The sequence below is a fragment of the Pantherophis guttatus genome, chromosome 7 (genome assembly GCF_059756535.1).
Source record: "Pantherophis guttatus breed Tessera chromosome 7, ASM5975653v1, whole genome shotgun sequence".
NCBI lineage: Eukaryota > Metazoa > Chordata > Lepidosauria > Squamata > Colubridae > Pantherophis > Pantherophis guttatus.
In genome coordinates, this window is record NC_142069.1 from 33,215,532 (window position 1) to 33,239,661 (window position 24,130).

The 24,130-nt window shown below is 38.3% G+C and overlaps 1 protein-coding gene and 1 non-coding gene across 6 annotated transcripts in view; one reads left to right on the forward strand and one right to left on the reverse strand.

Annotated features, from left to right (window-relative positions):
* The first annotated feature begins 66 nt into the window (after nt 1-66).
* On the forward strand, nt 67-216 carry LOC117655952 (U12 minor spliceosomal RNA). The gene has a single exon (XR_004588828.1). It is a non-coding gene; the product is annotated as a U12 minor spliceosomal RNA (small nuclear RNA).
* A 7,723-nt stretch (nt 217-7,939) lies between these two features.
* The window catches only part of LOC117655596 (putative RNA-binding protein Luc7-like 2), a 50,086-nt gene continuing 33,895 nt past the window's right edge, over nt 7,940-24,130 (reverse strand). For all 5 annotated transcript variants that reach the window (XM_060694598.2, XM_034403177.3, XM_087873144.1 and 2 more), the window contains 4 exons: nt 19,820-19,911; nt 17,103-17,132; nt 13,083-13,277; nt 7,940-8,471 (listed from right to left, as the gene is read on the reverse strand). In XM_060694598.2, coding sequence (XP_060550581.2) covers nt 8,273-8,471; nt 13,083-13,277; nt 17,103-17,132; nt 19,820-19,911 — 516 coding nt within the window. In that variant the 3' untranslated portion in view covers nt 7,940-8,272. The remainder of the gene's footprint in view (nt 8,472-13,082; nt 13,278-17,102; nt 17,133-19,819; nt 19,912-24,130) is intronic.

The following is a 24,130-nucleotide window of genomic DNA, read 5'->3' on the forward strand; positions in this document are numbered from 1 at the left end:
TACAGTTCACCCTCATGTCGAATAACTCTGTTGTCAATCACCTTTCCTCCGCTAGCTGAAAACAGTATGCCTTAAACTTATGAGTAAGGAAAATAACGATTCGGGGTGACGCCCGAGTCCTCACTAACAATGTGAGAGGAATTTTTGAGCGGGTACAGGTCGGCCCTGAGGTGACCCGCCTACTTAGCGGGATGCCTGGGTGTTCTGATCTGCCCGAAAGTCTATTGTGAAAATATTAAGAGAAAATGAATTTTGTGGTTGCCCCTGTTTGGTACGTTGTCTGTAGTTTGGAACTTACCTAGTTCTGCGTATTGATTCATTTTTGAACGTACGTTGCCAACCTCTCCCGTCCTTCGTCCCAACTTAAATCCTACATCAACCCACCTATTTTCTGCATTTGAAGAAAATGTATGCCTTTTAATAATATTTTAGCTGAAAGATACTATCCGTGCTCCTCCTCGTTTGCCACCATGGCTCACCGACAATGAGATTTCCTAGTGTTTCAAGGATATCCTGGAGAAGATATTGGGTACGGTAAGTGGTCTGGTATGGGGCACGGTAAGTGGTAGGAATTGGAACATGAAAAACATTTACCATTCTTTACTGTATACTGTCAGTAATAAATATATGAGCCCAGTTGAAGTTATTTATCCATCTATTTTTTACAATAATAGTGTATAATATGTACACTTAACATTCAACAAGCCAGGACTCCTAATTTTTCACTGCTTAACATATACCGTATTTTAGCAAAATTCAGTTCACATCAATTCTTTACCAATTCTCTCTCATCTACTATTTAAAAAGTCTCCATGGGGTTCAACAGAAAATAAATCTTCATAATTAATTTGAGAGGGATTCATATTTTGTATTTTTTTGACTGTATTGATACCTAAAACAGCATAGAACCTCAAGTGTTAGAATTATGTCAGTTTTGCTACTATAACTAACTACTATAATCCCCCCAAAGGGTTTTCTTTGCTCATAAGTAGTAAATCAATTTTTCCATATTTTAGGATACCCTTAAGTCTATATGCTGCACCCCATACACCTACAACTCATGCTTCACCTTTTATGAGTGTTAAACCAACAGTTCATTTGAACAAAGCACAAGCACTAACAGAAATAGATTTGGAAAATGAAAGGACATTGATCAGAAAATTAACATGTTCTTCAAAATTTAACTTTTAAAAAATGAATTCAGTGAAATTGAATTCAGCAAACTATGACTTAAAGACTTCAAATCAGCAGATAAATATGAGGATGAAAGTTCATTCTCCAAGCTTGCGGGTTGGTTTCCAAATGTTTGCTTACCAGGTAAGTAACATCTTCAGTGGAGTTTAGGAGATGTCCGTGTGATGGGTCAAGTGTGGTGTGTCATGTGAGAGTCTTATGTCAGGTCAGGTATGAGTCATCAGTCTTGTGATGGGGAGGTTACATCTGGTGAGAGTCATTAGGAGGTATAATGCTTGGTTGAGGGTTGGTGCATCTGGTTGGCTTTGCAGTTGATTTGGATTCTGAGGGGTTCATAGGCTAGTTATAGATCAATGTGTCTGTTGATGAAATTGTTTGTGGAGTGCCAGACTTCAATGAACTCACAAGTGTGGCAGGTGGTAGCGTGGCCAATTATTTTTGTATTACTCCAATTAAACTGGTGCTGGTGTGGGTGGAGATTAAGGATTTGAGATCATGGCATTTAACTGCCAGCCGGTGTTCATGGATCGTGGTTTTTAATTGATGTGACATTTATCCCACATAGAATTGGTTGCAATTAGTTGATTTTGTAGATTACATTGTTTCTTCTGTATCTTGTCTTTGGTTCTGGATAATTCCTGGTGGAGTGTGGCTGTGGGTTTGTGGGCTATTGCTATTCCTAGGGGTTGGAGAATTCTGGCTGTTATTTCTTGACACCTTTTGTGTATGGTAGGGTTAGTTTTTGTGTGGTGGTTGGCTGTGTAGCGTATTGTGGTTTGGGTGCTGTGTGTCAGAATATGAAGTTTTTTGGATAGCTGTTACAGAGAAAGACATCAGTCATTTCTCTTCCGCTTTTCTTAAGTGTTGTGGTGCTGCAGTGTGTCCTGGCCCTTCTGAAAAGGGTCTGGACACAGCTTTTTTTGTGTGCAGTGGGGTGGTTGCTTGAAAAGCTGAAGATCTGGTCTGTATTCATCGGTTTGCGCTAGACAATTCTCTGTTGTCTCATATCCTTATGTTGATGTCTAGGAATGGGAGTCTGTTATCTATTTTCTCTTTGCATGTGAATTTGATCCCAGGGAATGTTATCGATAGGTGGTATGTTTCTTCAATTTGGGATCGTTTGATAACGAATGCAGCGTGTCCCGAATTTTGGTTGGATAGTGGTAGAGCTATGGATTCAAACTGTTGCAGGATTGCTTCTGCTATTAGGCCTGATATCTGTGATCCTATCAGGGTACCTTGTAATTGCTTATAGATTTTCCCGTTGAGGCATAGCTCCAAGTTTCCTGATAGTTTCTGTGGACATGGAGTGTTCTGTGGTGTCATCATCTTTTTGGATATGGTGTTTAGTGAGTAGGTGGTGTATGGTTTGTTTAGCCAGATCAATGTCAATCGAGAAGAGCGGTGATGTCGAAGGAAACCATTTCTTTCTTATTGATCTTGGTGTGCTTGATGCACTATTCTGGGGAGTTTGAGTGGGTTGAGTCGTTGACCAGGTGTCTAAGTTTCCTCTGTAGGGTTCTTGCTACATCGTATGTCAATGTTCCAGGGAGAGACACAATTGGGCCTGAGGGGATCCCATTCTTGTGTATTTTGGGGAGTCTGTAGAACCTGGGTGTGGAGTCTTGTGGTTGCATATGCTTTCTTTCTAGTGGTGTTAGCCATTTTTTTTTCTTAGGGTGTCTTTTATTTTGTTCTCTGTTTTGTTGTATCATTGTGGATTATTTGGTAGGTGTTGGTTTTGTTTAGATGGTTTTCAGCCTTGCTGATGTCAGTTTTGTCCATTACTGCCTTTGTCTGCTGGTAGGACAATGCTTTCGTCTTGTTTCAGTGTCTTTAGTGCTCTTTTCCTTTTGGATGTGTTTTGTCTGTTGTACTGCACGTTGGGGATGATGTTTTGTCTGACGTCTTGTGTTTCTTGGTCCAGGTGGTGTGTCTTTGGAATGGATTTAAATGGGGTCAGCATCTTTGTGGTTGAAACTGAGGCCTTGTGTAAGGATAGTCTTTTCATTGTCACAGACAACAGATAGAACACTGACCCTGACATCCCCTAAACTCCACTGAAGATGTTATCTAACCTGGTAACAAAACGTTCAGAAACCAACCCACAAGCTCAGAGAACCTTCCCCTAATCCTACACCCGAGCTATAGATATTCACCGTATTGTGGAGATATTTAGATCATTTCCTGCTATTGGAAAAAGTAGTTTGTAGTTTTTGTCCAATATATAAAATCGGAATCATATAATTCTGCAGAATTACAAAAGCAAAGATGTTGAAAGGAAAACAAACAAGCAAGAGCCTTGGTAGTACAGTGGTCTAAGGCACCCTGTTATTAAGCTGATTATTAAGACCAGCTGCCTGCAATTACTGCAGGTTCGAATCTCGCCAAGGCTCGAGGTTGACTCAGCCTTCCATCCTTTCTAAGGTAGGTAAATTGAGGACCCAGTTGTGGGGGCAATAAACTGACTTTGTATAAATATACAAAAGAATGAAGGCTATTGCTTAGCACATTGTAAGCCGCCCTGAGTCTCCGGAGAAGGGCGGCATATAAATCAAATTAAAAAATAAAAATAAAAATGGAATGTTGACTGACATGAAAAACTGCAATGAAAACTTGTCTAAGGAGTTAAAAGAGTTCATCCTGACACCTCTAAGGGAAGGCTATAAGGCGAGGCTAAAGAACATCAACATTACTATTATTTAGAAGCTATTCTAAAACATTTTCTGAGATTTTGAATAAAAAAAAAACTATTCGATTGTTATTTTAAGTCTTTTTGTATTTATGCAGTCCTTTTAAGCTTTCCAAACTTCAGCCATTCTATAAAAAAGCTACATGATACATGATTTCAAAATCTACTGAAGTCAGGAATTGTTTAACTATATGAAAAATACTTTTGACATGCAGCTAATTCAAGCAGTGATTATTGAAACACTCCAAAAATAGATTATTTTACATTTCCCTGTTACATTTTCCTCTCTAAGGTAACATGAAGCATATCCTGAAGGCAAATTGTTGTGAAAATGAATAGATTTTTCTCATTTTTTAATAGTAGAGTTATGATCAGTCAAGGAAACTGAATGGTAGAATATTTAGAAAAAGATATTGCTGTATATAGTATGAATTTGCTTTCACTAGTAGTGAAGATCACCCAAAAGTTCTTTTTCAAACTTTCAAAAATTATAAGAATGTGCAATATGAGGCTATCAAAACCTATTTTGGAATAATGTTTGTATATTTCCAGAAGAGCATTTCAAACCTAACATATGAAATTATGAATGTAATATGCAAATTATGTGTTCCTAATATATAGAAACTGTCTAATTCATTAATATGTATCTTGTATATGGTCAAATTTAGCTTACATCTTAAATACAACTTATCCAAACAAAATACTGATATCATTTGCTACCTACTAAATTCAGAAAACAATTTAAACAAAAAAAGGAGCACTCAATTATTAATTGAACCAAATATCAATCCGTTTAAGGAATTCGTTTTAGAGTTGTTAAATACTCTGATATATAGTCACTACACAAATTTTTAAAAGAACTTTTAAATAGATAAGACTAAAAAAAAAGTAATTGTCATGAGTTAAGAAGCTGAACTACCATCACCAGATCAGAATAAAATATTTTTGGAAGGATGTGATGAAAAAGTCTTATCTTTTCCTATTAATTCTACAAAATGATACCTTTTACCCAATTTATATTGTTACTGAAAAGTTAAATGTTTTACAAGCTCATTTTCAACAGCAATAATATATTGGATGTATTAGTTTGTAAAACATTTTTTTAAAGAGAAAATCTATTATTTGATATTATATACACATTTAGACAATGCTGGGTTGTGTAAATTTTGAAATAAGTGCAAGGCACTATATTCTGAGGAAGGGTATGTATCTGTTACTGAAAATAAATTTTTATATCTACATTGAAAAAATTCCAAGTGCATATACTTTCACTTTGTAAATTTAAAACGCCACAATAGCCCTGATTAACATATTAGTTAACTATTAGATTGATCAACTAAGCATCATTTGACAATAATGAATTTTGTACTTGTCATTTCAAAGAATTTTAAAAACAAAATTTGTTAGGATTAGTTAATCATCTAAGGACAGCAAGGAAAGAACAAGGTTAGTTTGTGGGTTTCACTGATATACAGTTGCAAGAAAAAGTATGTGAACCCCTTGGGATTACGTGGAATTTTGCATGAATTGGTCATAAAATGTGCTCTGAACTTCATCTAAGTCACAACAATAGAAAAACACAGTCTGCTTAAAATAATACTACACAAACATTAGATGTTGCCATGGTTTAATGGAACATAACATGTAAACATTCACAGTACAGGGAGGAAAAAGTATGTGAGCCCCTAGCCTAATGACTTCTCCAAGAGCTAATTGGAGCCAGGAGTGAGCCAACCTTGATGCCCATCAGTGTGATGATATTGGATGTGTTGTTGATAGCTGTCCTGCCCTTTAAAAACACACACCTGTTTTGGGTTTACTGGTTTCAAGAAGCACTGTCTGATGTGAACCATGCCTCGCAGAAAAAAGCTCTCAGAAGATCTACGATCAAGAATTGTTGACTTGCATGAAGCTGGAAAGGGTTACAAAAGTATCTCCAAAAGCCTTGATGTTCATGTGTCCACGGTAAGACAGACTGTCTACAAATGGAGACAGTTTAGCACTGTTGCTACTCTCCCTAGGCGTGGTCGTCCTGTAAAAATGACTGCAAGAGCACAGTGCAGAATGCTTCATGAGGTAAAGAAGAATCCTACAGTGTCAGCTAAAGACCTACAGAAATCTCTGGCACATGCTAACATTTTTGTTGACACATCCACAATAAGGAAAACATTAAACAAGAATGGAGTACATGGGAGGACACCACGGAGGAAGCCATTGCTGTCCAAAAAAAATATTGCAGCACATTTGAAGTTTGCAAAAGAGCATCTGGATGTTCCACAGCACTACTGGCAAAATATACTGTGGACAGATGAAACCAAAATTGAGTTGTTTGGGAAGAACACACAACACTATGTGTGGAGAAAAAAAGGCACAGCACACCAACATCAAAATCTCATCCCCACTGTAAAACATGGCGGAGGGAGCATTGTGGTTTGGGGCTGCTTTGCTGCCTCAGGGCCTGGACGGATTGTTGTCATTGATGAGAAAATGAATTCCAGAGTTTATCAAGACATTTTGCAGGAAAACGTACGACCATCTGTCCTCCAACTGAAGCTCCGCAGAAGATGGGTGATGCAACAGGACAATGACCCAAAGCATACAAGTAATTCAACAAAAAAATGGCTTCAACAGCACAGAATACGCCTTCTGGAGTGGCCCAGTCAAAGTCCTGACCTCAACCCGATTGAAATGCTGTGGCATGACCTTAAGAGAGCGATTCACACCAGACATCCCAAGAATATTGCTACACTGAAACAGTTTTGTGAAGAGGAGTGGTCCAAAATTACTCCAGATCGTTGTGCAGGTCTGATCTGCAACTACAGGAAACATTTGGTTGAGGTTATTGCTGCCAAAGGAGGGTCAACCAGTTATTAAGTCCAAAGGTTCACATACTTTTTCCTCCCTGCACTGTGAATTGTTTACATGCTATGTTCAATTAAACCATGGCAACATCTAATGTTTGTGTAGTATTATTTTAAGCAGACTGTGTTTTTCTATTGTTGTGACTTAGATGAAATTCAGAGCACATTTTATGACCAATTCATGCAAAACTCCACGTAATCCCAAGGGGTTCACATACTTTTTCTTGCAACTGTAGTTTTGCTTAACTTTGAGGAAAAGGTTCATCATTACAAAAGCTATTAAATCATAAAAAAAGGATCTGAAGCAGTTTCAGCTCCGGATCCAGATATTAAATTTTGTGACAAATTAATGGAAGGTATTTATACATACTTGGGTTGTTGATGATATATATTTATGCAATGTTATCTTTGATAATAAATTTTTCTACTCTGTCTAAAATGTCTGTTGGAGTGTCAGTGTACAATTCAGTTGTTAAAACTTACCTCCTCAAAGAAAGCTGTATTCCATATGTATAGAAATATGAATTACATAAAGTATTTTAGACTTAGTCTGTGTTTCACAATTTTTTCAGTAAACTCATAAACAATATGTATGAAACATTGCCTTTCAAATAAATACGAGAACAGATTTTCAGATTTAATTGAAAAAAGTATCGATGTGAGAAGCATGCACTTCAATTGTTAAGAGGGAGTGGGAACACACAGCTATTTCACTGGACAAAAATTATTTTTTTGCTTACTTTATTATTTTTTGCTGTTTACAATTAGGGATGTGCAGTTAACACACCACAAGGAAAAAAAAAACAGAAAAATCATTTTGAAAGAAAAAACAAATATACTGAACATAGACCAATTAAATTGTACAAAGACATGGGACTGGCTTTGATTTCAAAGTTTCAAAAAAAATTTTTAAAGGATGAAATGCAACAGCTGTTTGACTTCCAAGTCTAAATAGGCACTGTAAAAATAAAATTTAAAAGTTGTCATTTTCTTCAGCACATGTCCCCAACCTAAACATTGCCAAACATGTTCAGTTCTCAAGAAGGAACTGAGAACTCAATCTTCTGGTGGTAATAAAAGCCTGGAACCCACTCAACCTCTTTAAAAATGATTCAGTGCTGCTGTTTGACAGAATAAAACTAGAAGAGCTTATAAAGGTTTGAAAGCATCCAAAGCAAAGAGCACACTATAGTTTTGTTTACTATAACCTGTATTGGAGAAGAAAACATTTAAATCTATTATGTTGGTACATAAACCCGGTATCTTGAAGATAGATCATTGAAAATATGTCTTACAAGTTTACTGGAGGAGAAGAAAAAAGGGAACTGCTTCACTTATCATCAATTGAATTATCAATGGAAACGGATCAATTCAGACTTCATTATAACCATGTTTATACACTGTACATCTATCCTAGATGGATAAACATTGGAATTGCTCACTGGTGTCCCTTTTAATAACTGTAAACTAAACCACAGTATGCAACTTCATAGGAAGGTAAAGGATCAAGTGAATGTACAGCCAGTTATATCTCTCCTGCTTCACGCTCCTCTGAGCTTCTCCTGTCTTCTGATCGACCATTTGCACTTTCATAAGATCGCTTCCTTTCTTTGCAGTTTCGATCTCTTGGAGATTTTTCTCTGGGGCAACTTTCTTTGTCACGTGATGTTCTGTTATGATCTCTGGTTCGTTCTTGATCTCTGGAAGATCTTTCTTTTGATGATCTGAAGAAAAAAATAATGCATCTGAAAATGTACATTACTTTCATTTGATTTTAACTGTTCATTAAGCCTACCAGAGCATAAAACAGCACAATTATCATTGTGTATCATTTCCAAAATTGGAATAGAAAGAACACAGAGCCTAACATAATTAGAAAAAATATTAAACTGAAATCACTAATTTTATTTTTCAAGAGTGTAAAAGTTGAAAAAGTCAAATGAATGCTATCCAGTATATTTTTCTTATAGTAATTAAAATATTTACGGATACTGTTTAAAGTGTCACTAATGTACAGAATGCTTCAGCTACTAGAAATGATGCAGATCCGCAATGCCACAGACTCAATTTACATGTACAGTGAGGGAAAAATGTACTTGATCTCCTGCTGATTTTGTACGTTTGCCCATTGACAAAGAAATGATCAGTCTGTAATTGTAATGGTAGGTATATTTTAACAAAGAGAGACAGAATAACAATAAAAAAATCCAGAAAAACGCATTTCAAAAAAGTTATAAATTGATTTGCATTTTAATGAGTGAAATAAGTATTTCACTCTATCAATCAGCAAGATTTCTGGTTCCCAGGTGTCTTTTATACAGGTAACGAGCTGAGATTAGGAGCACTCTCTTAAAGGGAGTGCTCCTAATCTCATCTTGTTACCGGTCCACAGAAGCAAGCAGTGAATCAGTTTCTAAACTCTCCACCATAGCCAAGACCAAAGAGCTGTGCAAGGATGTCAGGAATAAGATTGTAGACCTACAAAGGCTGGAATGGGCTACAAGACTATCGCCAAGCAGCTTGGTGAGAAGTTGACAACAGTTGGTGCGATTATTCGCAAATGGAAGAAACTTATCTTGTGGAGATTCAATTATCACGAGAAAGGTGAGGAATCAGCCAAGAACTACATGGAAAGATCTTGTCAATGATCTCAAGGCAGCTGGGACCACAGTCACCAAGAAAACAATTGGTAACACACTACGCCATGAAGGACAGAAATCCTACAGCATCCGCAAGGTCCTCCTCCTCAAGGAAGCACATGTACAGGCCCATCTGATGTTTGCCAATGAACATCTGAATGATTCAGAGGAGAACTGGATGAAGTGTTGTGGTCAGATGAGACCAAAATCGAGTTCTTTGGCATCAACTCAACTCGCCGTTTGGAGGAGGAGGAATGCTGCCTATGACCCCAAGAACACCATCCCCACCGTCAAACATTATGCTTTGGGGTTTTGTTTCTGCTAAGGGGACAAGACAACTTCACCACATCAAAGGGACGATGGATGGGGCCACCGTCATATCTGGGGTGAGAACCTTCTTTCCTCAGCCAGGGCATTGAAAATGAGTCGTGGATGGGTATTCCAGCATGACAATGACCCAAAACACACAGCCAAGGCAACAAAGGAGTGGCTCAAGAAGAAGCACATTAAGGTTCTGGAGTGGCCTAGCCAGTCTCCAGCCTTAATCCCATAGAAAATCCGTGGAGGGAGATGAAGGTTCGAGCTGCCAAATGTCAACCTTTAAACCTTAATGACTTGGAGAGGATCTGCAGAGGAGTGGGAGAAAATTCCTCCTGAGATGTGTGCAAACATGGTGGCCAACTATAAAAAATATCTGACCTCTGTGATTGTCACCAAGGGTTTTGCCACCAAGTACTAAGTCATATTTTGTGAAGGGGTCAAATACTTATTTCACTCATTAAAATGCAAATCAATTTATAACTTTTTTGAAATGTGTTTTTCTGGATTTTTTTTGTTGTTATTCTGTCTCTCACTGTTAAAATAAACCTACCATTAAAATTACAGACTGATCATTTGTTTGTCAGTGGGCAAACATACAATCAGTAGGGAATCGAATACTTTTTCCTCTCACTGTAAGTAACATACTTATAAAAGTTAAAGCTGAACATGGAGATCAGACCTGGAATTTTGACTAATTGAATAAACGGGCAAAAAAATCAAAAGAAAAAATTAGTTTTGAAATGTAATTTCAAGGAAGACTGAATGCTGAAAAAATACCTAGGAGTTGATGAATTCACCTGAGACTGGCTTGTAAACAGAAATTAACCACAATCACATAGCCAAATTTAATTCTATCAATTTCTGGTAATACTGCAATTTATTTCTGTAGCTTTGAAGACCTTAGTTTGTAAAGTTACTACTTTAGGTATTTAACTTTATTGCCTACTTTAATTAGGTAAATTAAGCCTAAACACATACTGAATATAAACTGATATAGCACATGTAAGTGAATTGAAATTATTCAAGACTGAACAAAAAGTCCCAAAGTGGAATATAAACTAAAAAATTAAATTAAAAAATGTTACAAACCAAATCATGCCACCGTGTTTTCCCCGAAAATAAGACATGCCCCGAAAATAAGGCCAAACCTGATTTTTGGGCAAGTGTAAATATACGCCTCCCCCCAAAATAAGCCCTAGTGAAGGGGTGGGTGTGGCTAGCACAGGAGATAGCCCTTCCCTTCCCCGGTCACCTCAGGGCTTCTCGACCCCTTAATTGGATCAGCTGAGCTGCTCCAACTGCCATTCATGAAACAACTGATTCGTGTTGCTGCTCAGGCTGGCGCCTCCAACAAGCGTGGCTGCATTTGCAGCCAATTGCGGCTGCAAAAGAAGCCGGAGGCCAAGCAACACACCCCACAGGCCTCGCACCCTCCTTACCTAATGGTGACAGTCACAGCAGGCAATTCCATCCACGGAACAGCTGCCTTATGGGTGCCGCTCCGGCCGGCGCCTCCAGCAAGAGTGGCTGCTTTTGCCATCAATTGCGGCCAGTTCTGCAACAAGAGGCCAAGCGATGTGCCCCATGTGCCTTGTGCTGGACTTCCGAAGGGTACTGTAGCAGCAGCTATCCACAACTTTTTTACCCTTATTTTGTCCTGACCATACTGGGTCACGTGGGTCGGGATGAAATAAGGGTCAAAAAATTGTGGATAGCTGCTGCTACAGTACCCTTCGGAAGGCCAGCGCAAGGCGCAAGTCTTCTGCTGCACAAATGGCTCCGCCAGAGGAGCAGAGAAGACAAAGGGAGAGAAGGCAAAGGGGAAGCGATCGCTTGCAAACTCCCACCCCGCTCCCACCTCTCTACCAGGCAATCCTGGCAGCCCCAGACGCCCAAAGCCCGCGCGGCTCCCTTTTCCACAGTGCCCGGTTCTTTATCAAGGGGGATGGCAGGTGGGGTGTGGGAGAAGCGAGACGCATGGAACGAGACAGGGCTCGCTCCTCTTGCCATCTCTTCTCCCCCTCTTGCCGGGCATGGCAGGGCTTCCTACCCCTGCCCAAATTGGATGCAATTTGGGGGTGGCAGGTGGGGAGGGGTGGGGCGACGTGAGGTGTGTCTTACCTGCCTTGCAGCTCCGTCGCATGTCTTGCCGTTGTCTGCAGGCAAACACCTTGCAGGGATGGCGGGAGCGGGGCAGAAGTTTGCAGGTGAGGGGGATGGATGGATGGGAGACAGGCGAGTGCCAAGAACGCTGAGGATATTCCCACCTTTGTGTGCCCCACCAAACAGCTGACAAGTGGCTGTGTTGCGCTGCCACAGCAGCACAACACAGCAGCAGCCATGAGGTGCCCACGCTCGCTGCCTCCTGCACTCCCAAAATAATAAGACCCCCCTGATATTTCAAAAAAAAAAAAAAAAAAAAAAAAAAAAAATTAGACAGGGTCTTATTTTTGGGGAAACACAGTAGGAAATTGAAATTTAGGCTACACTCTTATATTGACTTTTTAATATTGTTTTTGAATTTATTGATGTTATTGGTGTTCCCTTCCAAGTTGATAAATGTAGAATTTTATATTAAACTCTTAAAAAAGAACTTGCTGCAAATATCTCCAGAATTCCATTTCAGTCAATAGCTATTTTTGATTTATGTCTGTTTAACAGCTGTTCAAAGTTACAATGGCCTTGGAAAAAGGGACTTACACCATGTACTTCCATTTAAGGCTGTTGTACCACCCTTTGGCCATCTAATTACAATTCAGCAGTTGGACAATCTGTGTTTATGACTCGTTGCATCCTTTGGGTCACATCATTGCGATTTGCTACCTTTTTTGCTAATTTCCAGCCCCACCCCCAAAAAAATCATTTGGGAAGCCAGATTTGCTTAATGACCATGTGATTTGTTTAACGACTGTTGTAAAAACTGTTGTAAAATCGGGTCCAACTCAATTTATGGCTGCACAACTTTTACCAGTCTCAACTGTGATCTTAAGTCAATGATTACCTGTATTCTATTCAGTTTCTCATGTTCTTCCAAAATGACCTAGTTTTTTTTATTGACAAGTGAGAATGTAATTTCTCACTGACTTATTAGAGTAGGGGTAGGAATGAATTTGTCTCCTGAGATTTCTTCCCACTTCTGCAAACCTTGTCAATCTTCCAAACATGCTGATATTTCCTTGTTTAATTATAGCTACCCTAAGTTTGCACCTGAGTTGACTATAATTAAAAGCTTTTGAAGTACACTGTTCCAATGTACCTATAATAAACAAAATGGAAAAAAAACCCTCAGCTACTGTTGAAGATAGGTTGATGGCTTAAGTGTAATCTTTTCTGTTCAAAAGCTAACAAAATGCCAACTACTCATTAAAATATTACCTTTTTTTGGAATTGGGTTCTCTGCTTCTGTCTCTGGAGCTCTGCCTGCTCCTTTGGTGACTGCGACTGCGGCTGCGACTAGTAGAACGAGACCTATGACGATGTCGCTTTTCACGGGACCTGGAACGGGTTCTTTTCTTTCGTTCACGGGAGGATGACCGAGATCGATGTCTACGGCGATCTCGGGATCTAGATCTGAATAATTTTTTTTTTTACAGTGGATGAGAAGAAATCCTTAATAATTCAATTAACCCCTAACAATTCTATTAGGCCAGTCATAAAAGGAAAATACCTTATTGGAACAATTTCTTTTGCCAAGATTTTGAAAAGTTTGGAGACTGCTGGAGTGCTTTATATGAAATAAGGAGTTGTTTAATATTAAAGTTTAAAAGTCTTGAAGTTTAATTAACGGTGGTTGATTAAAAACAAATAAAAACAACACTCTTGTTACATGCCACTGGCAAGACCGTGGCAGGCATACCCTAGTATTAAGCAGACACATCACTGAGGAATTTCTAACTTAAAATAAGTCACAAGGAAATTGAAATAGAACACTTTAGATCTAGATATAAACAAATTTTCAATAGTTTAAAAACAGTAATCAGTTCAATCAAATAGCAGGTGACAGCAGCTAACTAATTTTGGGTGATCTTGTACAAACGAAGAGTTAGCCCTAGGTAGCACTTGGAGGAAAGACCATTAGGTTATAAGCAAAACCTGCACATTTTAAAAAAAATTCTCAAACGCAGCAGTAGCAAACCAATTCTATTCTATTACCAAGAAAAAATACATGAAACATACACTCTGTGCACAATTATTAGCCAAGCTGTATTTTTGAGGATTAATTTTATTATTGAACAACTACAGTGTTCTTGGTCAATCCAAAATGTTAATAAAGCTCAAACCTGAATATTTAAAAAAGTAAAAGTGAGGTTATGGCTTTCTTAGGAGAATATCTATGTGTGCACAATTATTGGGCAACTATTAGCATGCAGAATTATTATGAACCTAAATGAAAAATGAAAATTTTCCCATTTCACTCATTTTCATCTGTTAAAGTGAGAATAATAAACAAACAACTCAAAATTTACAAATAAACATTTGACAGTTCAAAAAACAAAAAACAAAAACAAAAACTAATCAGTGACCAATATAGCAACTCTTCTTTTCAATAACAGTCACAAGCCTTCCATTCATGGAGTCTGTCAGTTTCTTGATCTGTTGACGATCGACTTTTTGTGCAGCAGCAACCAGTCTCCCAGACATTGTTCAGAGAGGTGCACTTTTTCTTCACCGTAAATCTCCCATTTAGGAAGGGCCCACAAGTTCTCAATAGGTTCAGGTCAGATGAGGAAGGGGGGGCAGGACATATTTTTCATCTTTAAGACCTTTACTAGCTAGCAGTGGAGTGCGTGCAGTGGAGTATTTCGATGCATGCGATGGAGCATTGTCCTGCATAAAAATCATGGTGGTCTTGAAAGATGCAGACTTTCCTGTACCACTGCTTGAAGAAAGTGTCTTCTAAAACTGGCAGTAGGTTTGGGAGTTGATTTTAAGTCCATCTTCAACCCGAAAAAGTCCAACTAGCTCATCTTTAATAATACCAGCCCATACCAGTACCCCTCCTCCACCTTGCTGGTGTCTGATTCGAAGTGGAGCTCTGTGCCCATTACTGATCCAGTCACAGGCTCACCCATCTGGTCCATCAAGTATCATTCTCATCTCATCACTCCATAAAACCTTTGAAAAATCTGTCTTCAGATATTTCTTGGCCCAGTCTTGCTGTTTCAACTTAAGTGTCTTGTTCAGTGATGGTCGGGTTTCAGCCTTCCTCACTTTGGCCGTGTCTCTGAGCACTGAGCACCTTGTACTTCTGGGCACTCCAGTTCTGGAATATGACAGCACTGGAGGATAATGGATTCCTGGTAGCTTCACATTTGATTCTTCTGAAAATCTTTGGCAGTTATTGTGTGCCTTTTTTTCTCAACATGAGTCTTGTGACCCTGTTAACTATTTGCAACAAAACGTTTGATGGCTGTGTGATCACGCCCCAATATCTTAGCAATTTCAGGAGTGCCGCATCCCTCTGAAAGACTTTTTACAATTTTTGACTTTTCAATGTCAGTTAAATCTCTTTTTTAGCCCATTTTACCTGAGGAAAAGAAGCTGCCTAATAATTATGCAGACCTTGATATAACGTGTTAATCTCCTTAGGCCACACCCTCCCTCATTACACATCACCTGATATGCTTATGCCAACTAAGCATTCAGGTTTATACAGCTTGGAGGTGGAAAATATGCATAAAAATGATGATATAGTCAAAATACTCACTTGCCTAATAAATGTGCACAGGGTGTACATGCATATAGGAGGAGTCAAATGTGAGTCTAAGTAGTTTCGGTGGGGTCTTTCGTGCTCTCTGAATTTGGTAGGGTTTTTTGCAGATGTTTCATTACCACAATGAGCTAATTAATACAATGAGTGCTGATGATGTTACCTAATTTGGTAATGAAAGGTTTGCAAGAAAACTACTAAGCTCAGAGAGACCAAGGACCTCCAATTCAACCCTGATCTTCAAATATTTTCTTCTATTGCTAAGAAATCTATATCTTCTGTTTTAAACCTCAAGAAATGTTACCTACTACCTTATCAAAATCTTTAAAACTCAGCATTGTTAACTGTTATTGTACCTACAGTTAACTAAAGTATTTGCTTTTAAACCTTTGGAAAAGGTAATCTTGTGTAGTATCATAAAAGTAAACATATTCTATTTTTATTATGGCTATTTTCAGGGTGGATTTGATTTAAATCAACTCGATTTAAATCACAATTTAAATCACTAGTAAAAAGGCTTGATTTAAATCAACTCAATTTAAATCATAATTTTTAAAGAACAACTGTCATCTCTGTCCCGCAGTGGCTCCTCTGACTCGCTGTTGACTCACCGACAGTCCCAATATTGCAGAATATACAACCTCATGCTACATAATTAAGCTCCATTTCATGCTGAATAAACTAAATTATTAATGTATCTTAAATAGAAAACTATCTTTAGATAGATTTTTACTCCAAAAGCATTTTATTAAAATAAATTTAATAAAAATAAAAAAATCTGATTTAAATAAAAAAAAATCAAATTTAAATGTTTTTTAATTTAAAAAAAAAAATCATCAATTTTTATCCACCCTGGCTATTTTCATATCTTCAATAAACCCAGTGATACTACTTCTAAAAAAACACATGGCTCCAGAAATAGATTTCAGAGATAGATTTTTAAACTTTTTTAGAAGACTAATACTTGGGGGGTGGGAGCCTTGGATTGAGATTTGCATCTGGAAGCTCAAGCAGAAATTTTGATAGAGCCTTTCAGCCATCAAGTTGGTATGTCAGTATTATCCATTCCTGGTGGCATCAGACCTGGCTCCAATAAAAATTGCCTCAGTTACATTCAGCCAGAATTGCTCAACTTGATGCTATCTTTGGGGTCTTCAAAAACTATGGAGCAATAAGAATACTACTGAGCACTCTCTTGCTGGACTATAATTCACTAGTACATTACAGCTAATGGTATGACACCAATTACTATTTTGCTTCTAGGTCCAATTCATAATGCTGTGTATGACCTTTAATGAGTAGATTATGGACTCCATGAAATCTAACACGGTGACAATCTCTATCTTCCTGGAGACAAAGAAATGGCTTTCTTAGTGGCTGGACCAATAAGGCACTTCTAGTTCAGGAAGATGAACTGGCACTCCCTCTAGTGGCATTTCATTTTTAGGTAGGCATTTATATTCACAGGCAATGTGAATTTTAGACAATCTGCACCTGCCTATTTTGTAAGTTTTATTAGATTTATTTAAAATCTCCCCTGACTTAAATAATTGTCTCAAGTATTTACTGTATGTCGTATAATTATAGTACAAAAAAATCACAATGGGTTTGCTTTAAGGAAAACCTTTCTTAATGTTTGTTAGATATAACTGCTTATATTCACAGAGAAAAAAAGACCATCCTACCTTTTGGGGTTCTTGCTGTGAGAACGAGATCTAAAAATAAAGAAAAAATATGTACATTATTTCAGGATTGATATATGTATTTAATATTTATTTGTATTTTTATCAAATTTAGAAATTGTCCCTCTCCCTCACAAAACAATATCAACATACAGGTAGTCCTCAACCTACAAGTCTCTTAGCGACCGTTCAGAATTACAACAGACACCCCAACAGGTACTTATGTCCCAGTTCCAAAGTTATACCTGCGGCAGCACCCCTATAGTCATTTGCCCTTATGACTGACTGCAGAGATGCTACAGCACCCCAACTATTCCTCAACCATCGTGCCTCACTGGGTCCCCGCAGGCACTGGGCCTGCTTTGCCACCCCACTGGGCTCCACACACTCCTCCCCACCCTGGTCACTATTTGCTTACTTATCTTTCAAAGATATACACAGCTCAGGAAGTCGGGATAGAAAAGGAGGTCAGGCTTCTCTGTTGCTGGGCCACATGGCATAATCAAAGAGAAGCCCTGCCATCACTTTTCATCACTAGTCTTGGCTCCCCCAGGATTAGCTAGGCTAGCACTGCTAATACTGGGAGAGCTAAGGCTAGTGCTACTGAGGAGAAAAATTGCTGGCTTTCCTCTATCACTTTTCTTAGTTCCCCCAGTATTAGCATAAAATTAGCGTAGCTAATGCTAGGGAGTTAAAACTGTATAGCCATGCAGGATTTCTTCTCTTTGATTATGCGACATGGCCCAGCAATAGAATGGCCTATCCTCTTTCCCTATCATGACTTCCTGAGCTCTGAGGATATTTGAAATATAAATGTGCAATTGTAATGGAGTGGGGTAGGGAGGAGGTCCATAGGGTTATGGTGATCTTTGGGAGGCGTGATGTAGATGGGCTTGTGGCTGCATTAGGCTTCTCAGGGTCATTCCCATCTGAGGCACTCCATGCTCTACTTCACAACCCGTATGTTCATTTAACAAATAAATTGGGCAGAGCAGGGATGGAAGGGAGGATCATTAATGAGGCCTTCCTGACTTTCAACCATAATGGGCAGGCTCCATTACCATCGTAACTCGAAGAGTATCTCTATTTTAATGTTAATATTAAAAGGTAACTCAGACAAATAAAAATTTTTCCATGGGAAAATAAACCCCTAGATTTTCTTTATCTAATTACAACTATCATATCAATCTGGTTTTCAAATTTATTGGTTGGCATTTAGCATTTTTAAATGGAATTTAAGTGACTAAGTTGAAAAGCCATTATGTGGACAAGTTATTATTTCTTCCTTTAGATACATGGCAAAGGCATGATTCCATGTTTACCTATTTACCTATTGTATTTCTTGTAAGGAATATTTGGAAATTGATAGGACATATATTCATTCTTATTCACATGATAAATATATGCACAGCGATAATTCCAGTTTGAAAATTACAACTAATTTTTCTGAAGGAGCAGATAATTAATTAACTAATTAATTAATTAACATTAATTAATTAACATTAATAATTATTTACTTCATTTAAGTTAATGCAAAAAAAATTAGATTGTTCATAACTTCAAAATAGAAATATTTATTCAAATCATTTCTTTTCACAATTTGGTGCAGGCACATTAGTATGATCAGAAATTCTACTATCAGCATTTACATGTATTTTAGATTATTCTAAATTTATTGACTAATCTAGAATGGACTGTTTTAAATCTATAGACAATTACAAAGAATATCACTAGTGTGGAGGTTAGCCGTTCCCAAAAAAATCTGTAGTCAGAATATCCTGTATTAGCAAATTAATGGCTTAATGGTCTTAAAGAGTATTTTATAATTTTAAAAGAAGATTAATTCAAGAAACCCTTTCATTTTATTGGTTACTTCAGAGAACATTTAAAAAAAATACTTGTTAACCTCAGAATTAGGAAATGTAAAATGAACAAATATAATCAGTCCAAGATTATGCAGCTGGGGTACTGCTCTCTTTCCAAAGTAAAATATTTTTTTTTGCTGTATTCCATGCTTGATTAGTATACAATACAGAATCACAATCATATCTCAGCTTTTGAGAGTTAAGACAATATCCATAAACTCCGTTTTCCCCAAACATTCCTATGGAACAAGTTAGGCTAGGAAAGAGTGACAGTGAGCATGGATTTGAACCTAGCATCATTGATGCAAATTCTGCATCTTAACCACTACACTACATTGGCTGTTTTACTCCTCTTAAAACTATGTTAACAAATCTATGGACATTAAACCAAAACAAGACAATAATGGGACCCCTCCATCATTCTCTGCTTATGAACTGGTTGGGTAATGATATAATGAAAGATTGAACAATGGTATTCCAAGAGGCCACATTTTAATGCTGTTTATAATAGCTGAGTTGCTTCCTATATATATTATATATTCTTGCTCTTTTTTCTTTCCCTTTTTGTTTTGTCTTTCATTTTGAATATTAAAGCAATAAAAATAAATCCAGAAATCACACACTAATGAAAACATTCAAAAGTCTATGTGCATATTTTACTTCATCAAAGCAAAACATTTTGCATTCCAAAGGTGAAGTACATAGGGAATATATCAATCTAATATTTAATTTCAGTTTTATTTTTAGCAGCAGCTTGAAGCTGTGGGATCAATGTATACTTATGCAGGACTCTTTATAAAAGCAAAGTCAAAGAACAGAGTGTTAGTACGACATAAGAACTAATAAGAGTTCCACCTTCTTAACTTCTCTCTTTCTTCTTTCTCCCTTTCTTCTCTCCGCTTTAAACGTTCCTGATTTCGTTTCTCCTGTTTGTCAGCCACAATTCTCTGAAATCATTTTCAAAATAAAGATCAGAAATTTCAAATATTGAAATATTATATAAACCAGGTCTTAAGCCCTTTAGAACTGGGCCGTGAAGTGGCGGATGAGCACATGCGCGCACTCCACTTGTGCAAGTGGCAGGAAGTGCACATGCACGCTCCATTTGTGCAAGCGGCATGTCTGCTTGCCTGCTGCTTGTGCAAATAGGGCTGAATGCACTTGCTCGCTGTTCATGCAGAACCATCCCCTCTCTCTCCCCCTGGCCGGTCCGCAAAGCCAGAAAGATTAGGGAACTCTGATATAAACCATTAAGAATATATATGTATAAGACAAAGTTACTTTTTCTCACACATTGGCAGCATTATTCTAATCTGATAGCACTGCAGGTTACATATTATCATATAGGAATATGTAGGGAACATGTATACTGTCTCAATATTATTGCCAATTACTTTACCATCTTTTTTATACCATCTCTTTTAACTGAACTCACACTCACATAACAAAAAGAGCAAATTAATTTTGGTCCATTGTTACCAAAAATTAAAATCTTAATCACAGAGAATAGCTAAAAGCAGCAGGAAAATAAATGACTATAAATAAAATTGTTAATAATGTCAAAGTCAGGCTATAAAACAACATAATTCTTTCATAAACATATACTAATAGTTTTGCTAGATCAAGGTAGGGTCATCTTAATCCAGCATTTTGTTTCACATTATGGACTCTGGGGTGCTCAGAGGCAATAGATGGGCTAGATATACCCTTCCAATCTTCTGCTACTAAGTTTGATTTGAATGATAAGAGAGCTTATGATAATACAAGTTGTATTTTGGGTACATTTACTCTTTTAATCTTTGTAAGGATTATAATCTGCTCAGAACCTCCCCTTTAGCAACTCAAGATGGTATATAGTATTCCCCTTTCCCCTTACAACTGTTTGAAATTCATTATTGGGAATGGGCTTGAAGGTCTGGTCCTAAATTCAATATTCAAGCTCTTTAATTCCACTTCTTGGCTCATGGACATTTAACACAGGGCACACTCTTTAGAGATGTCCAAAATGTTCAAATTTTGAAATAGGACATTTTGCACTCAAATACAGTATTTAAGGGACGCGGTGCCTCAGTGGCTAAGATGCTGACCTTGTTGATCAGAAGGTCGGCAGTTCAGCGGTTCGAATCCCTAGTGCCATGTAACGGAGTGAGCTCCCGTTACTTGTCCCAGCTTCTGCCACCTAGCAGTTCGAAAGCACATAAAAATGCAAGTAGAAAAATAGGGACCACTTTGGTGGGAAGGTAACAGTACTCCGTGCGTCTTCGGCGTTTAGTCATGCCACCCCATGACCACAGACATGTCTTCGGACAGCGCTAGCTCTTCAGCTTAGAAACAGAGATGAGCACCGCCCCTAGAGCTGGAAACGACTAGCACGCACGTGCGGGGGAATCTTTACCTTTACAATATTTAGAGTGTGATATCTTTCCTAAACAATGTCCTTGTTAAAAATACTGGTATGAATTTTTTTAAATATAAAATGTTATTAAAAATTACAGCTATAAAGATAAAAATAGTTTTTTAAAAAATAAATGAATAAAAAATAGAAAGTGCAGAAAAGAAAATATTGTGAAGAAATATTTTAAAAATGACTCCTCCTTTCCTTACAAGTATAAGCAAATTTAGTAACTTATCATTTTTTCTTAAAATGCAATAAACAATCTCTTCTTCCACAACCCATCTCCTATCTATAAACAAATTCTTAAAGCCTCCCCATTTTAGTCCTCATCAGCATAAGTGCATTAAGGGTCACCAGAGATAACAATGTATCTGTTTAACTTTGATCAAATAAACCAAGTTCGTATTCCTACTTTTTAATAATTTTGATCTTTATCCTCTTAAATAGTGTCTTGGAATTTTTAAAATTTTTTCTTTGTCCCTTCTCAAAAAAATCCTGTTTTAACAAGCTTTAACAAGCCTAGGAAAATTATTCAGGTCACTCTTTTGATTTGTTATTTATATATCCCTTTTAATTATTAACACATCAGTTAGTTTGTTTTATATCTACAATGTAGCATTTTTTCTATATCATTCTTGTAGCCTGTCATTTTAAAATCTGATTTTAGATCAGAATCAATCTTGTCAGGTAAAACTTGTTCCTCTTTCATAACATCTTTTAGACATAGTCTATCCATTGAGGTAGACACTCTTAAAATTTACTTCTAGATACAGTATTCAAAAATATTGTATCTAAGGTTAAAATATTTTGCTTCATTGTAAGTCAAATTTAAGGGTTCTTCTCCTTTAATTGTCATCTTTTTTTCTTTCCGATTCCTTCTAACATCCAACTTTCAAATTCTCATCCTATCATGCTTTTTAAAGAATTTAAAACAAAAGCATTTTCCCATGGGACTTATAATTAATTCCAAAATCTTATTCTAAACCCATCTGGACCTACAGTCCATTTGTAGCTTTCCAAAATCAAAGTTCTAATCACCCTTTACTGCTTATTCTTAAACTTGTGTTTAAGACTTAATTTAAGAATTGAAGGAAACTCAATCAGTGTTGTAAAAACTTGTTAATCTAAAGCAGGGGTGTCAAACTGAAGGCCTGCGGACCAAATCCAGCCTGCGAGGTGGTTAGATCCCATAGGGCCATCCTGGAAACAGGTAAAGATTGACCTGCAGCACCTCGGTCTGGCCCAGGCTGACTGGGCACTGATCTGCTTGGCGTCCCTGGGGAATGTGTTCTGAGTGCTTCGTTTCACCCAGGATGCCAGCCCTCGCGTGCTCACTGCCTCCTACGTACACGGCCAGGGGGAGGCACTAAGATGGCGCTGCAGATCTAAGATTGGCCATGGGCTGGCCCTGATAGCTGCCACCAGGTTGTAATTCAGCGCCCCACTCACAGGCCTTTTACTGGGACCATCCCACCCTCGCATAGGAAAGCCACGCTGCCAATCTCTCTGCCTGCCCTCATCCCTTCCTGAGGTGCAGAGGAAGGAAGGAGATGGCAAGGAGACGGAATGGGAACTTTAGGCTCATGGGGTTTCTGCCTGCCAGGTGTGATGGGTGATAGGTGATCGCCGGGGAATGCGGCAGGCGAGTGGCTGTGGAATGCGGCTTCTGGCATTGCGGGGGGGGGGGGAGGGCGCACAGAACTGCCCTCTCAGCATCAGGTGTAGAGGCAACGGAGGGGAGGGTGGACAAAAAGGATGTATGAGGAGAATGCGCTCTATGCGTGGACCAAAGGCAAGACCTGTGAGGGGGACAACAACCCATGAGGCGGTAATGACAGTAGCCAGAGGTGCAGGGGAGAGTCACGTGGCATGGGATGGAGCAGGCATGTCTGGTGGTCTGCATCACGTGCCTCCCCCCACTCTGCTGGATCCCCATTAGCGCCATGGCTGCCCATGCCCAGCCAGGATGCTGGGCCTGGGTAGTCATGGCACTGATAGGGATCCAGTTTTCCCCACTTGTGGTGGCCGCCTTTTGTTGCTGGGCCTGGGCATGCTCTACCACCTCTACTCGGGCTTTCTAGCTGGCCGCTTTGCCTCCTTCGTGCTTCTTCCCCATTCACATTCCTCTCAAAAAACACCTATCCATTAATTCTCCTGTTCGTTTGCCCTGGTCAGAGTCTCCCAAACTCTTTCTCTTCATTATAAAGGTGTTGACTTAGATTGTAATTTTGGCTGAAGAATGTGACTCCAGCTATTAGTTAATCATTTTATCAGTAACTCAAGTGTATCTGCAAGCCTATGCTCCCAGATCCTATGCTTAGCAAGTTGGCAAACACCTGGGCAGAAAAAAAAACCAAATATATCATCATTCAATTGCCAAACACTCTCTTAACAGTCACTATCAAACTCCAAAAACTTTCCAGCTTGTACCTGTTTGTACTTACACCTCAGTGGTGTAGGGTTCTGATGACTCCCACAGTGTTCCTGGACTGTGCAGTACACATTAAGGAAGACAGAAACCTTAACAGTGAAGTTTATAGAAACCCCCACCCCCACACACAGATTAATATTTACACATTTTGATTCTCATCACCCATTGGAGCACAAAATGGAAGTCATCAGAACCCTACACCATTGAACTGAAGGCCTGCCTACCAGCAGAGATGGGAAAGAAAAAGAACTAAAATACATCAAAGAAGTCCTCAGAGATTCTTAGTCATCCAGGTCATGGTTGTCCCAAAGGTGCTTTTTCAGGAGGCAACTGGACTCAA